General features: G+C 41.1%; 1 protein-coding gene across 1 annotated transcript in view; it reads right to left on the reverse strand.

Moving 5' to 3' along the window:
• Positions 1 to 324: 324 nt before the first annotated feature.
• Positions 325 to 13320, reverse strand: part of GRK7 (G protein-coupled receptor kinase 7) — a 40294-nt gene continuing 27298 nt past the window's right edge. Inside the window, exons 3-4 of the mRNA XM_027552536.1 lie at positions 12105 to 12379; positions 325 to 1221 (exon numbers count right to left, since the gene is read on the reverse strand). Coding sequence (XP_027408337.1) covers positions 888 to 1221; positions 12105 to 12379 — 609 coding nt within the window. The 3' untranslated portion in view covers positions 325 to 887. The remainder of the gene's footprint in view (positions 1222 to 12104; positions 12380 to 13320) is intronic.

A 13320-nucleotide genomic window follows, 5' to 3' on the forward strand; every position in this document is an offset into this window, starting at 1 on the left:
GAAGAGTTGACTCATTGGAAAAGACTCTGATGCTGGGAGGGATTGGGGGCAGGAGGAGAAGGGGACGACAGAGGATGAGATGGCTGGATGAAATCACCGACTCGATGGACGTGAGTCTGAGTGAACTCTGGGAGTTGGTGATGGACAGGGAGGCGTGGCGTGCTGCGATTCATGCGGTCGCAAAGAGTCAAACACGACTGAGCGACTGAACTGAACTGAACATTATAATGGTAGAATATTTCAAAAATATGAAAAAGAGACATTCTGCAAATTAAAAATTATTTTGTGATCTGAAATATTTCCAAAATATTACAATCCACTCCCTTTTTTTTTTTTAAACAGGGGAGAAGGAAGTCAGAAATATTTATTTTCAGGTTTAAAATCCTTTTCATAAGTACAGAAGGGGAAGAAATACTGAAAGATGAAAGGAAGAAAAGATATAAACAAAGAAAAACTAAAATGATTATTTACTAAGAATTGAAAATGCTCATTTTTCTGAGCATACCCCAAAGCTCCATCCTCTGTTCCTAGGACTTGACGTCATTTTCAAGGGCATGATGGCGAAGGCTCAGGCTTTTACTTTATCAAAACAAATCTGAGGGCTCCTTTTCCCAGCACTCAGTGAAAACCGAGACTGTACTTTTCTTTGTGAAGGAAGAAAGAAAGAATAAAGAAGTAAGGTAGGGAGGAAAAGAAGAAGGGAGGAAAGGAGGGAAGGAAGGAGAGCAAATATGTCCTAGTGGTGAGTTCATTTGTCTTTTGAACTGTTCTGTAGTTGAGGTACCCCTCCTGATTGATCAGTCCTTCACAACAGATTTCATGTATTAAGAACATTCGAGGATTCTGTCAGCTGAGACTCCTGCTGCTGGTCTGGTAGAGACAACAACTTATAATAACAAACATACGCCAGACCTGGATGAACCCTCCCCACAACCTGCGGGCCTGTTGGGGTCATTCAATTCTGCAAACAGTCCCGTTTCTATAATCTCTTCCTGCCAAGCTATGGGGACAGCACCTGTTGCAAACCTTTGAAAGAACTGCTTATCGTTATCATCAAATTCAACTCCTCGAACCTCAGAGAAATCATCGATTTCATTGATGTCTTTGGCATAAACCACTGATGGGTCTGGCACAAATGGAGGTTCAACTAGGCCGGCTTCCAGGCGAGGAAAATTGATGGTTTTGAAGAAATGGTGTTTCCTGGGATCATCAGACTTTTCTCTGTGAAGAAAGGAGACGGTCAGCCTGAGACATAGTAACAAACCCAAAGAGGAACTCTTCTAGCAATACAAAGCATGTGGTATTCTTTTCCTAGAATTACATTTCATTCTCATTGCAAAGATGATATAAAAATAATAATTTAGAAAAATAACATCTTTAAAAATCACTCCACAATTCTACCATATGCATTCAGTAGCATTTTCATTGTTTGTAGACCACTTTCACTTTAGATGTAATTTTTAGAGTCAGGCAGTTTGGCATGACTTTTGTTCATGGTGTTTCACGGAAACACCAGCAAAATTCAGTGGGGCCAGAACCTGCTTGCCTACAACTTCCAGTCACATCCTCTTGCTTTGTCCTTCAGGGTTAGAGAGAACAAGTTAAGCATGTCTTTCCTCACCTGATCACCACTTACTTTTTAAAAGATAGCAGTCATATCTCCTTACTGTTCATATGACACAATTTCTAAGAACCCCACCTACCTCCCCCAACTGCCACAATAATATTTAAAGACTTTAAAATAACCCATTAGCAATTTTTAGTAGCATAAATGAGCATACATTTGATACTCATGACTTTCATTATTTGTTTTCAAGCCCTTCTTCCCAATGCTAGAAATTATTCTGGTATTTGCCTTATAATAAGGGGGGAAAGTGTGTTTCTAGTTGAGTAACCTTTTGTGTTAGTTATCTTTTGCTGTGTAACAGATAGCCCCAACACTTAGTGACTTAAAACAACAAACATTTGCTATTATCTCACAGTTTCTGTGGGGCAAGTATCTAGGCTCTGATAAACCAGGCAGGCACTTCTGGCTCAAGGTCTCTAGTGACATCACAGTAAAGCTATCGGTCAGGGCTGTGGTCTCATCTGAAGGTTTGACTAGGGGGTCAGTGACAGGGGTAATCTGCTTCCAAGCTCACTGACATGGTTACTGGAAAGTACCCCCCTCACCATGTGAGCCTCTTCTTGTTATTACCTAATCTTGGAAGTGACATCTCCTTACTTCTAGCCTATTCTATTTGGTAGAAGCAAGTCAGTCAGCTCAGCCCATCCTTAAGGGAAGGGGTTACTCAAGGGTGTGGACGGCAAGAGGTGGAGATCTTTGGGGATTATGTCAAGGGTGGTCTGCCATACACTTCTCTTGGTTCTTTTTTTTAAAGGAAGATATTTATTTGGCTGCACCATATTTTAGTTGTGGCATATGGGATATATTTTTTTAGTTGTGGTATGTGAGATCTAGTTCCGCAACCAGGAATTGAGTCTGGGCCCTATTCATTGTGAGTGAGAAGGGACCATCAGGGAAGTCCCCTCTTGATTTTCTTAAGTCCAAGTTTTCAAGAAATGTTTTAAAAAGTAGGGGAGCTGTTTTGCAGTATCAGGTTCAAACAATTTTTTTCTCTTTTTCTTTTGTTGTTGTTCAGTCAGTTTTATTGAAGTATATTCAAGGAATGGGGGTTGGAATCAGATAGATTTTAAATGTGTCAGAACTAGACTAGAGCTAAAATTCTATTCCAAGTATATCAGGAATGAACCTCAGGTCTGTGTGTCTTGAAGACAACAGAGGAGTTAGGATGGGACCAGGTGCCATGAGAAAGGAGCTTGTACCACCTTGATGGCTGCTGGCAGGTATGAACGCACTGTACCAGAGGTCAAGAGGGCACCTTTAAAGTCACTCTGAGCAGATTTAACTTGGATAAAGGAGAGCGCCCAGGAGCTCAGTAACCATGGGGAACTTGCCGAGCCAGTCTTCACATCAAGATGCAGAGTTTTCTTATGCAGGAAACAGAAAGAAACTCACAAATCTAGACAACAGACTTGTGGTTGCCAAGAGGTGGGGGTGGGTGGGTGGGGAGTTTGGGATTAGCAGATGCAAGCTGTTATATATAGAATGGATAAACAACACAGTCCTTTTGGGTAACATAGGGAACTATATTCAGTATCCTGTAATAAACCATCATGGGAAAGAATATGAAAAGGAATATGTTTATATATGTATAACTGACTTCCCTGGTGGCTCAGATGGTAAAGCGTCTGCCTACAATGTGGGAGACCTGGGTTTGAACCCTGGGTGGGGAAGATCCTCTGGAGAAGGAAATGGCAACCCACTCCAGTACTCTTGCCTGGAAAATCCCATGGATGGAGGAGCTTGATTAAGCTACAGCATGTGGTGTCGCATGAGCGACTTCACCTTACCTTATTTGAATCACTTTGCTGTATAGCAGACATTAACACCATGCATCAGTAGAATGATGTATAGTTTTAAAAATCGCGTATAATTTTAAAAATGCAGTTTTTTCATTGATGACTGTCTCTTTTTTAAAATATTTATTTAGTTTTTTCGGCTGCGTTGGTTCTTGGTTGCTTGTGGCACAGGCAATCTTGTTGCAGTGCACAGGCTCTAGAGTGCTCTGGCTTGGTTGCCCCATGGCATGTGAGCTCTTAATTCCCTGATCAGGGATCAAATCTGTGTCCCTTGCATTGGAAGGCAAATTCTTAGCCACTGAACCACCAGGGAAGTCCCCCCAAATGTACAGTTCTCAACTAACATCTCAACTAGGCCCAGATGGCCTTGGTTTGTCCATTAAGAAGGACCAACTGCTGCCTTTTTTGCAACTAGTCACAGACAGACAAGGACACAATGGGCCACGTTGAGGTTTCCCTCATGTTCCTCAACATCTCCCACCAGGTGCCCCTAGAGGGCAGGGCCCATGCCTTTTGCCCCTTTCCAATAAATGCCTCTGGTTGCTGATGCTAACAACAGAAGACTAGGCTCTCCAACTTCTGTTCTTTCCCTCTGTGTCTAGGCCACCATGGGGCTGCTCACTTGGTTCTTTGGCACGAGTGATGTTTAGCCTCAGTTGTGGAATTAGAAATTGTGTGAAGGTCAGTTGACTCTTAAACATTTCCCTGGCAGCTTTCTTTAGGGCTCTTTTAAAATTTATTTTATTTTTTAAGTTTTATTTATTTGGTTACACTGGGTCTTAGTTGCGGCACATGGGATCTTTAGTTGTCTCAGGGGAGCTCCAGGTTCCCTGACCAGGGATTGAACCCAGGCCCTCTGCAGTGGGAGTGGGAATCTTAACCCCTGAGCCACTAGGGAAGTCCCTGCTCAGGGTTCTTTTGACGCATCATCATGCTGTGCCCTTTGGACTAATAGAAGAGGCTATTGAAGGAAGCAGCACCTTTTCTAATAGCCAAATCAGCAGCTCCAGGGAGACTTCTGCTTATTAAATACATTTCAGAGCACTGACAGGGGCTCTTGTGTTACCAAGCCCCACACAGATTACAATGGATTTTTTGGTAACAATCATTGAAGAAAAGATACCAGCTGCCCATACACAAGGACCACACTGTGGGGTTTGGTCTGCCAAGAACCTGAATTGGCCCAAAATTGTGTCTTGGAGAAGCGCTTAAGTCAGAGACTTACATGGTTATTTGTCCTTGTCTGCACTATCTGATCAGAATAAATCCTGCAAAGTACTTGAGTCTTCACTTTTTATTTTATTGGAAAACACCATAGTTGACTCTATCTGGAGTCCCTGTGTCAAAAAGGTTTTTGGCCTCTCTGCAAAATTAACTCACAAACCCCACATAAAGGCAAAAGAGGAGATTCCCTTGAGTGATGTCTAAAAGAGCAGGGTTTTTAATTTCTTTCAAATGCTCGTGAATGCAACAGTGAGGGGGGCACTTGACCTCTCCGCTGTGTAACACTCTGTCTAGGCATTTGCTGTCTTTGCAGGATGCCCACGACAGTAATCAAACGTTATCTCGTCTGAATGAATGTTTAAAAAATACAAAGAGTTGAAATGAAAATGTTGGAAGGTTTTCTCTTTCACTGAACAGCTGGTTTTTATATGCCTTCGCTCTAATGTTGTAAACAGCTTTTATTCAAAACAGTCTCAACAACAGATGCTTTTTAAAAAGGTTTCGCTTGACAGAGCAGCTTCAGGCCATGATATGGTGCTTTAAGGTGGTGTTTTCCTAAAGAGGTTGGTCAATGTTTCATTTTATAGATTCAAAGTGTGCTTATAAAGTATTGAGATAGATTTTTATTCAAACACAACGAGTGGGTCGTGTTTCCTTCAGGGAGGTGATCTAAAGAGACTGTTCACTTCTTCCAGTGCCTTGGCCACTGTTGACACTCCACCCCCGCTTCCCACCCCCTGCATGTGCTTGAAATCCAGGATGGTAGAGATGATCAGTGGTCACCATATTCAGTTCTCCTCTCCTCCTTCCTGGGCAGATAGAAGGCAATACGAGACAGCCTCCTGGCTCTTAGGGCCCAAGGATTCTTTCTGGCTAACAGAAGTGTGTCTGAACTGACCTGTGAAGTGGGTCTGAGGCAGGACAAAGCTCCCAGGTGTTCTACATGCACTTGTGTTGCCATAGCAACCGAAACCCACAAGTTCCAGTGGAGCTGAAAGATGGAGGTAGCCTGGAGCTTTGAGTCACCGCTCTGAAAGGAAATACGCTGGAGAACCACTGGACATATAAAGGACTTCGTGTGAATGAGAAATAATACTTTAAAGTGGCTGAGACTTTGGGATTTGCCTGTTATCACAACATGGCCTATTCTGACCACATTAATACAACCATGTTGAAATCTACACAAGAAAATCACTTCCAGATTTTACTTCCCATCAATGTAGGGTTTCATCTCATTTCAAAATACTCCTCTGTAAGTTTGGTTATCTTTGAAATGTTTTGAAAGTCATTATAAATACATTTTGTTTCACTGTTTTAAAAAATCAGGTCAAAAATCAAAAGCTTGCCTCCATACAAAAGCATTGTACGCTAAGGCAGCCTTGTTCTAGAGCTTCCATGACAACTACTCAGAGGATTTTAATTTCGCCCCCCAAGTTTTGGTAATTTTAAAAATCAGTCATATTACTTTATGGTTGTAACTTTCTATTTGTTATATGTTTTTAGATTTTGAAAATTCAATCCAAGTAATTTAAGACACATAAACTCATAGGTGAGTTAAAACATTAGCTGATATCACTCTTAGGACTACTTAATAATTGCTATCATTTATTGAATGATTCCTAACATACATTATATCTAACCTCCCTGTAGGCTCAGATGGTAAAGAATCTAACCTTGCATGTATTATATCTAAGCCTCAAAATATCCCACTGAGTGAGTTAGGGTTCTTTAGAAAAACAGAACCAAAAGGATGTTGAAGGGGTCCAGAATGCACGCCAGTGACATAAAAACTGGGCTTCCCTGATAGCTCAGTTGGTAAAGAATCTGGCTGTAATGCAGGAGACCCCAGTTCAATTCCTGGGTTGGGAAGATCTGCTGGAGAAGTGATAGGCTACCCACACCAGTATTCTTGTGCTTCCCTGTGGCTCAGCTGGTGAAGAATCTGCCTGCAATGCGGGAGACCTGGGTTTGATCCCTGGGTTGGAAAGGCTACCCAACCCAGGTCCCCACTTCAGTATTCTGGCCTGGATAATTCCATGGACTATATAGATCATGGGGTCAAAAGCATCGGACACAACTGAGCTGTGCTGTAGGTATTTGAGAGTCAACAGATGCAGGTTTTGAAGTCCCCTTGTCTGCCTTTAAGATAAGCAGAGCCTTGGAAAAATACCTAACTCATAAATCCTCTCCCCAGGAGTTTCAGAGTTTTGAAATCAGGTAAGACTGACTCTTATCACCACTGAGAGAAGTCAGCACCACACATAAATAGACATTGTCACAAAGATATCATATCTCCCATCTAGTCTCCTAAGGGCCATTTATCTTTCCTAAAAGTCAACTGCTCTCCCATAAGTGCCCTTCCCCCACCATTTCAAAGAAATCATTTGTTTTCTGGTAAGTAACCTTCTCCCCATCCACCTTCCCTATTAGGATGGTGTGTAAGCCTGAAATTCTAACTGCCTCCTAGCCACAATTTTCTGTGAACTCCGGGTATGAATGTAAATAAAAATCTGTCTCTTGTTAATCATCTTCCGGCAGTTTAATTTTCAGGCCTCCATTCCTAAACCTAAGGAAGGTAGAAGAAAAGTTCTTTCCTCTCCCAGCAATATGTATATGATAAAGAGAGAGAGAGAGGTTTATTTTAAAGAACTGGCTCAGGCGACTGTGGAGGTTTGGCAAGTTCACATTCTGCAAGGTAGGCTGTGTGGCTGGAGACCCAGGGAAGAGGTGCAGTTCAAGTTTAAAGATAGTTTGCTGGCAGAATTCCCTCTTCTCCCAGGGAAGCCAGTTCTTTTCTATTAAGGCCTTCAAATGGATAGCAAGAGGCTCGTTCACATAATGAAGAATAACCTGCTTTACTCATGTGTTTATATATTAATCTTGCCTAAAAATACCTGCACAGAAACATCTGGAATAATGTTTGATCAAATATCTGAGTACTGTGGCCTAGTCAAGTTGAGACACAAAATTAACCATCACGCCCACAAAAATCTCATTTTATATATTAGGATATTGAGACTCAGAGAAAATAATTCAATTGCTGGGGATAAAATGACCAGTATGTAGCAGAGCTGGGATGTGAGTCTATCTCTGTGACTCGAAAAATCTTGGTTTTCCCCCTACGTAACACAATTACTTGCTGCCGAGGGTGCTATCACAGGTCAGCTTTTGTAATTTTTTTCTTCTAAAATATCTTGATCTTATTACTCCATTGTAAGCAATAAAACTTGACTTTTCTCAAAACTAATTTCAACTGTACTTAACATACCTGGCAACATCATATGTACTTATTAAATATCTATTGACTGATTGATGGTATTTTACAGAGATGTTTAAAAGGGGCAGAATTTCCCAGAACTATGGCTATCTGTACTGATGGCTTTTATTTTAAGTTTTACTCATTTTTGAGTAATAATTTATTCACATAGCTCAAAATTCAAGCAACCAGTCCATTCTGAAGGAGATCAGCCCTGGGATTTCTTTGGAAGGAATGATGCTAAAGCTGAAACTCCAGTACTTTGGCCACCTCATGCGAAGAGTTGACTCACTGGAAAGGACTCTGATGCTGGGAGGGATTGGGGGCAGGAGGAGAAGGGGACGACAGAGGATGAGATGGCTGGATGGCATCACCGACTCGATGGATGTGAGTCTGAGTGAACTCTGGGAGTTGGTGGTGGACAGGGAGGCCTGTCATGCTGCAATTCATGGGGTCGCAAAGAGTCGGACACAACTGAGCGACTGAACTGAACTGAACTGAATGAAAATTGTTATTTTGTATCCCTGTCGCCAGCTCTCTCAATTTCTCTCTTTTTAGGTCAGTTAATCCTGGGACTCCCCTGGCTATCCAGTGGTTAAGACTCCATGCCTCCATTGCAGAGGGCATGGGTTTGAGCCCTGGTTGGTGAACTAAGATCCCATATGACACACGGAGAAGGCAATGGCAAATCACTTCAGTATGCTTGCCTTGAGAATCGAAGGAACAGTATGAAAAGGCAAAAAGATACGACACTGAAAGATGAACTCCCCAGGTCAGTGGGTGCCCAATGTGCTACTGAAGAAGAGTGGAGAAATAACTCCAGAAAGAATGAAGAGATGGAGCCAAAGTGAAAAAAATGCCCAGTTATGGATGTGACTGGTGATGAAAATAAAGTTCAATGCTGCAAAGAGCAAAATTGCATAGGAACCTGGAATGTTAGTTCCATGAATCAGGGTAAATTAGAAGTGGTCAAATAGGAGATGGCAAGAGTGAACATCGACATTTTAGGAATCAGTGAACTAAAATGGACTGGAATGGGTGAATTTAATTCAGATGACCATTATATCTACTACTGTGGGCAAGAAGCCCATAGAAGAAATGGAGTAGCCCTTATAGTCAACAAAACAGTCCAAAATGCAGTACTTGGGTGCAATCTCAAAAATGACAGAATGATCTCTGTCTCTTTCCAAGGCAAACCATTCAGTATCACAGAAAACCAAGTCTATGCCCCGACCAGTAATGCTGAAGAAGCTGAAGCTGAATGGTTCTACGAAGACCTACAAGATCTTCTAGAACAAACACCTAAAAAAAGATATCATTTTCATCATCAGTCAGTTCAGTTCAGTTCAGTTGCTCAGTCGTGTCTGACTCTTTGCGACCCCATGAATCGCAGCACACCAGGCCTCCTTGTCCATCACCATCTCATAGGGGACTGGAATTCAAAAGTAGGAAGTCAAAAGATACCTGGAGTAACAGGCAAGTTTGGCCTTGGAATACGAAATGAAGCAGGGCAAAGGCTAACAGAGTTTTGCCAAGAGAACTCACCAGTCATAGCAAGCACCCTCTTCCAACAACATAAGAGAAGACTCTACACATGGACACCACCAGATGGTCAATACTGAAATCAGATTGATTATATTCTTTGCAGCCAAAGTGGAGAAGATCTATACAGTCAGCAAAAACAAGACTGGGAGCAGACAGTGGCACAGATCATGAACTATTTATTGCCAAATTCAGACTTAAATTGAAGAAAGTAGGGAAAACCACTAGACCATTCAGGTATGGCCTAAATCAAATCCCTAACAATTATACAGTGGAAGTGACAAATAGATTCAAGGGATTAGATCTGATAGAGTGCCTGATGAACTATGGACGGAGGTTCATGACATTGTACAGGAGGCAGTGATCAAGACTCAAGAAAAAGAAATGCAAAAAGGCAAAATGGTTGTCTGAGGAGGTCTTATAAATATCTGAGAAAAGAAGAGATGCTAAAGGCAAAGGAGAAAAGGAAAGATACACACATTCGAATACAGAGTTCCAAAGAATAGCAAGGAGAGATAAGAAAGCCTTCCTCAGCGATAGGTGCAAAGAAACAGAGGAAAGCAATAGAATGGGAAAGATGAGAGATCTCTTCAAGAAAATTAGAGATACCAAGGGAACATTTCATGCAAAGATGGGCACAATAAAGGACAGAAACGGTATGGACCTAACAGAAGCAGAAGATATTAAGAAGAGGTGGCAAGAATACACAGAAGAACTATACAAAAAAGATCTTCATGACCCAGATAACCATAATGATGTGATCACTCACCTAGAGCCAGACGTCCTGGAATGTGAAGTCAAGTGAGCCTTAGGAAGCATCACTACAAACAAAGCTAGTGGAGGTGATGGAATTCCAGTTGAGCTATTTCAAGTCCTAAAAGATGATGCTATGAAAGTGCTGCACTCAATATGCCAGCAAATTTGGAAAACTCAGCAGTGGCCACAGGACTAGAAAAGGTCAGTTTTCATTCCAATCCCAAAGGGCAATGCCAAAGAATGCTCAAACTATCACACAATTGCACTCATTCTCACACACTAGCAAAGCAATACTCAAAATTCTCCAAGCCAGTCTTCAACAGTATGTGAACCATGAGCTTCCAGATGTTCAAGCGGGATTTAGACAAGGCAGAGGAACCAGAGATTAAATTGCCAACATCTGTTGGATCATAGAAAAAGCAAGAGAATTCCAGAAAAACATCTACTTCTTCTTTATTGACTACACCAAAGCCTTTGACTGTGTGGATCACAACAAACTGTGGAATATTCTTCAAGGGATGGAAATACCAGACCACCTTACTTGCCTCCTGAGAAATCTGTATGCAGGTCAAGAAGCAACAGTTAGTACCGGACATGGAACAACAGACTGGTTCCAAATTGGGAAAGGAGTACGTCAAGGCTGTATATTGTCACCCTGCTTATTTAACTTATATGCAGAGTACATCATGAGAAATCCTGGACTGGATGAAGCACAAGCTGAAATCAAGATTGCAGGGAGAAATATCAATAACCTCAGATACACAGATGACACCACCCTTATGGCAGAAAGTGAAGAGGAACTAAACAGCCTCTTAATGAAAGTGAAAGAGGAGAGTGAAAAAGCTGGCTTAAAACTCAATGTTAAAAAAACGAAGATCATGGCATCCAGTCCATCACTTCATGGCAAATAGATGGGGAAACAATGGAAACAGTGAGAGACTTTATTTTCCTGGACTCCAAAATCACTGCAGATGGTTACTGCAGCCATGAAATTCAAAGGCTCTTATTCCTTGGAAGAAAAGCTATGATCACCCTCGACAGCATATTAAGAAACAGAGACATTCCTTTGCTGACAAAGGTCCAAGCCATGGTTTTTCCAGTGGTCATGTATGGATGTGAGAGTTGGACTGTGAAGAAAGCTGAGTGCCGAAGAATTGATGCTTTTGAACTGTGGTTTGGAGAAGTCTCTTGAGAGTCCCTTGGACTGCAAGAAGATCCAACCAGTCCATCCTAAAGGAAATCAGTCATAAATATTCATTGGAAGGACTGATGCTGAAACTGAAACTCCAATACTTTGGCCACCTGATGCAAAGAACGGACTCATTGAAAAAGACCCTGATTTTGGGAAAGATTGAAGGCGGAAGGAGAAGGGGACAACAGAGGAGATGGTTGGATGGCATCACCAACTCGATGGACATGAGTCTAAGCAAGCTCTGGGAATTGGTGATAACAGGGAAGGCTGGTATGCTGCAGTCTGTGGGATCGCAAAGAATCAGACAGGACTGAGTGACTGATCTGAACTGATGACACACAGTGCAGGCAAAAGATAAAATAAAAGTAAATTCAATCAATCCTATATATTCCTTCTATACTCTGCTTGAAATAGTCAATGCAACTATTTGAATTATGTATTATTTTTCTTCTTTTTAATGTATGCTGCTTTGCACCTCACCTTTTCACTTTAAAATGTATTTTGGAGACTGTTGGACATCAAGTGTTTCTAGTATTTGAAAGTGTTGAAAATACTTAACCACACAATATGCAAATAATAAGAAAATACTGCTATTATTTAATACCAAGGCCTTATCATCAATCCAAAGTATTCTCCAAATCCCTGTGGCAATGCTGACAATAAATATTTATTTATAAGATAATATAAACATTATCTTTATATAATAGTTACCTGCTTCCTAAGCGTTGCTCTGGTGTCTTAGCCAAGAAGAGTCTGCAAATATCTTTTGCTTCCTCTGTGAAGTTACTGTGTTGGAATCTGACTTCCTCTTTCAGTGTTCTTTGCTTTAAATCCTCTTTACTGACTTTTTCCTTGTAATCTCTGAATGGTGTTCGTCCAGCAACCATTTCATAAATACTGCATCCCATTGCAAACCAGTCCACAGGATAGGAATAACTTGCTTTTTCCATTAGGATTTCAGGAGCCATATAACCATTAGTTCCAGCCTGTAATGCCCCAAGCAAAAAAACAAAACAAAAACACTAATGTGAGTGTAACAGACACGGCTGATGCCTTCCCAATGCCCATTCTCCTTCTCTTTCCTTATGAGGGAACCCTAATTTACTTGGAGTGGCCACGTGTCTAACCTGTTCTATTCCCCAACTTTCCCAATAGCCTCTGATGTAGTCAGGGCAAGCCACGCAATCCATTTTAGCCAATGAGACATTAAGAGGACTTGGCTGGAGTGCATTATGATGGAGAGAGATACTGTGACTCTTGAAGTGGGAAAATCAAGAGATTTTGGTCTCTTGATCAAAATCAAACCTAGACTCTTTTCAGAGAAGGCAATGGCACCCGACTCCAGTACTCTTGCCTGGAAAATCCCATGGATGGAGGAGCCTGGTAGGCTGCAGTCCATGGGGTTGCTAAGAGTCGGACACGACTGATCGACTTAGCACAGCAGCAAACTCTTTTAGTCTCCTCACTTCATCCTTAGGTGAAAAATTCACATGGCTGTTGCTAAGAGCCCCTAAATTGTGCTTCTGCTTTTCATTCAAAGATAATAGAAAATTAGATGCATGATTTTTTAAAAGGTAGAGCTCTTTAATGATAATATTGGATGCTCACATAGTAGTATCTGTATAAGAGTTTTTTAGTCTATTTGGCATGTGATGATATTATCATCAGCCATCTTTGCCTATTTGTCTCTGCACTGAAAAATTAACACAAATATTTTAAATCAGAAAATTCCACACATGAAACTTCATTTAACATGAATGACTATATATTATAGGCACACTGCCACTGATAATATATACCAAATGATCATTGGGTTTATATATATATATATATATATATATATATATATATATATATATATGTTTTTTTTTTTTTTTACAGGCTTCTCAGGTGACTCAGTGGTAAAAAAAAATCTGCCTGCCAATGT

The sequence above is a fragment of the Bos indicus x Bos taurus genome, chromosome 1 (assembly GCF_003369695.1).
Source record: "Bos indicus x Bos taurus breed Angus x Brahman F1 hybrid chromosome 1, Bos_hybrid_MaternalHap_v2.0, whole genome shotgun sequence".
NCBI lineage: Eukaryota > Metazoa > Chordata > Mammalia > Artiodactyla > Bovidae > Bos > Bos indicus x Bos taurus.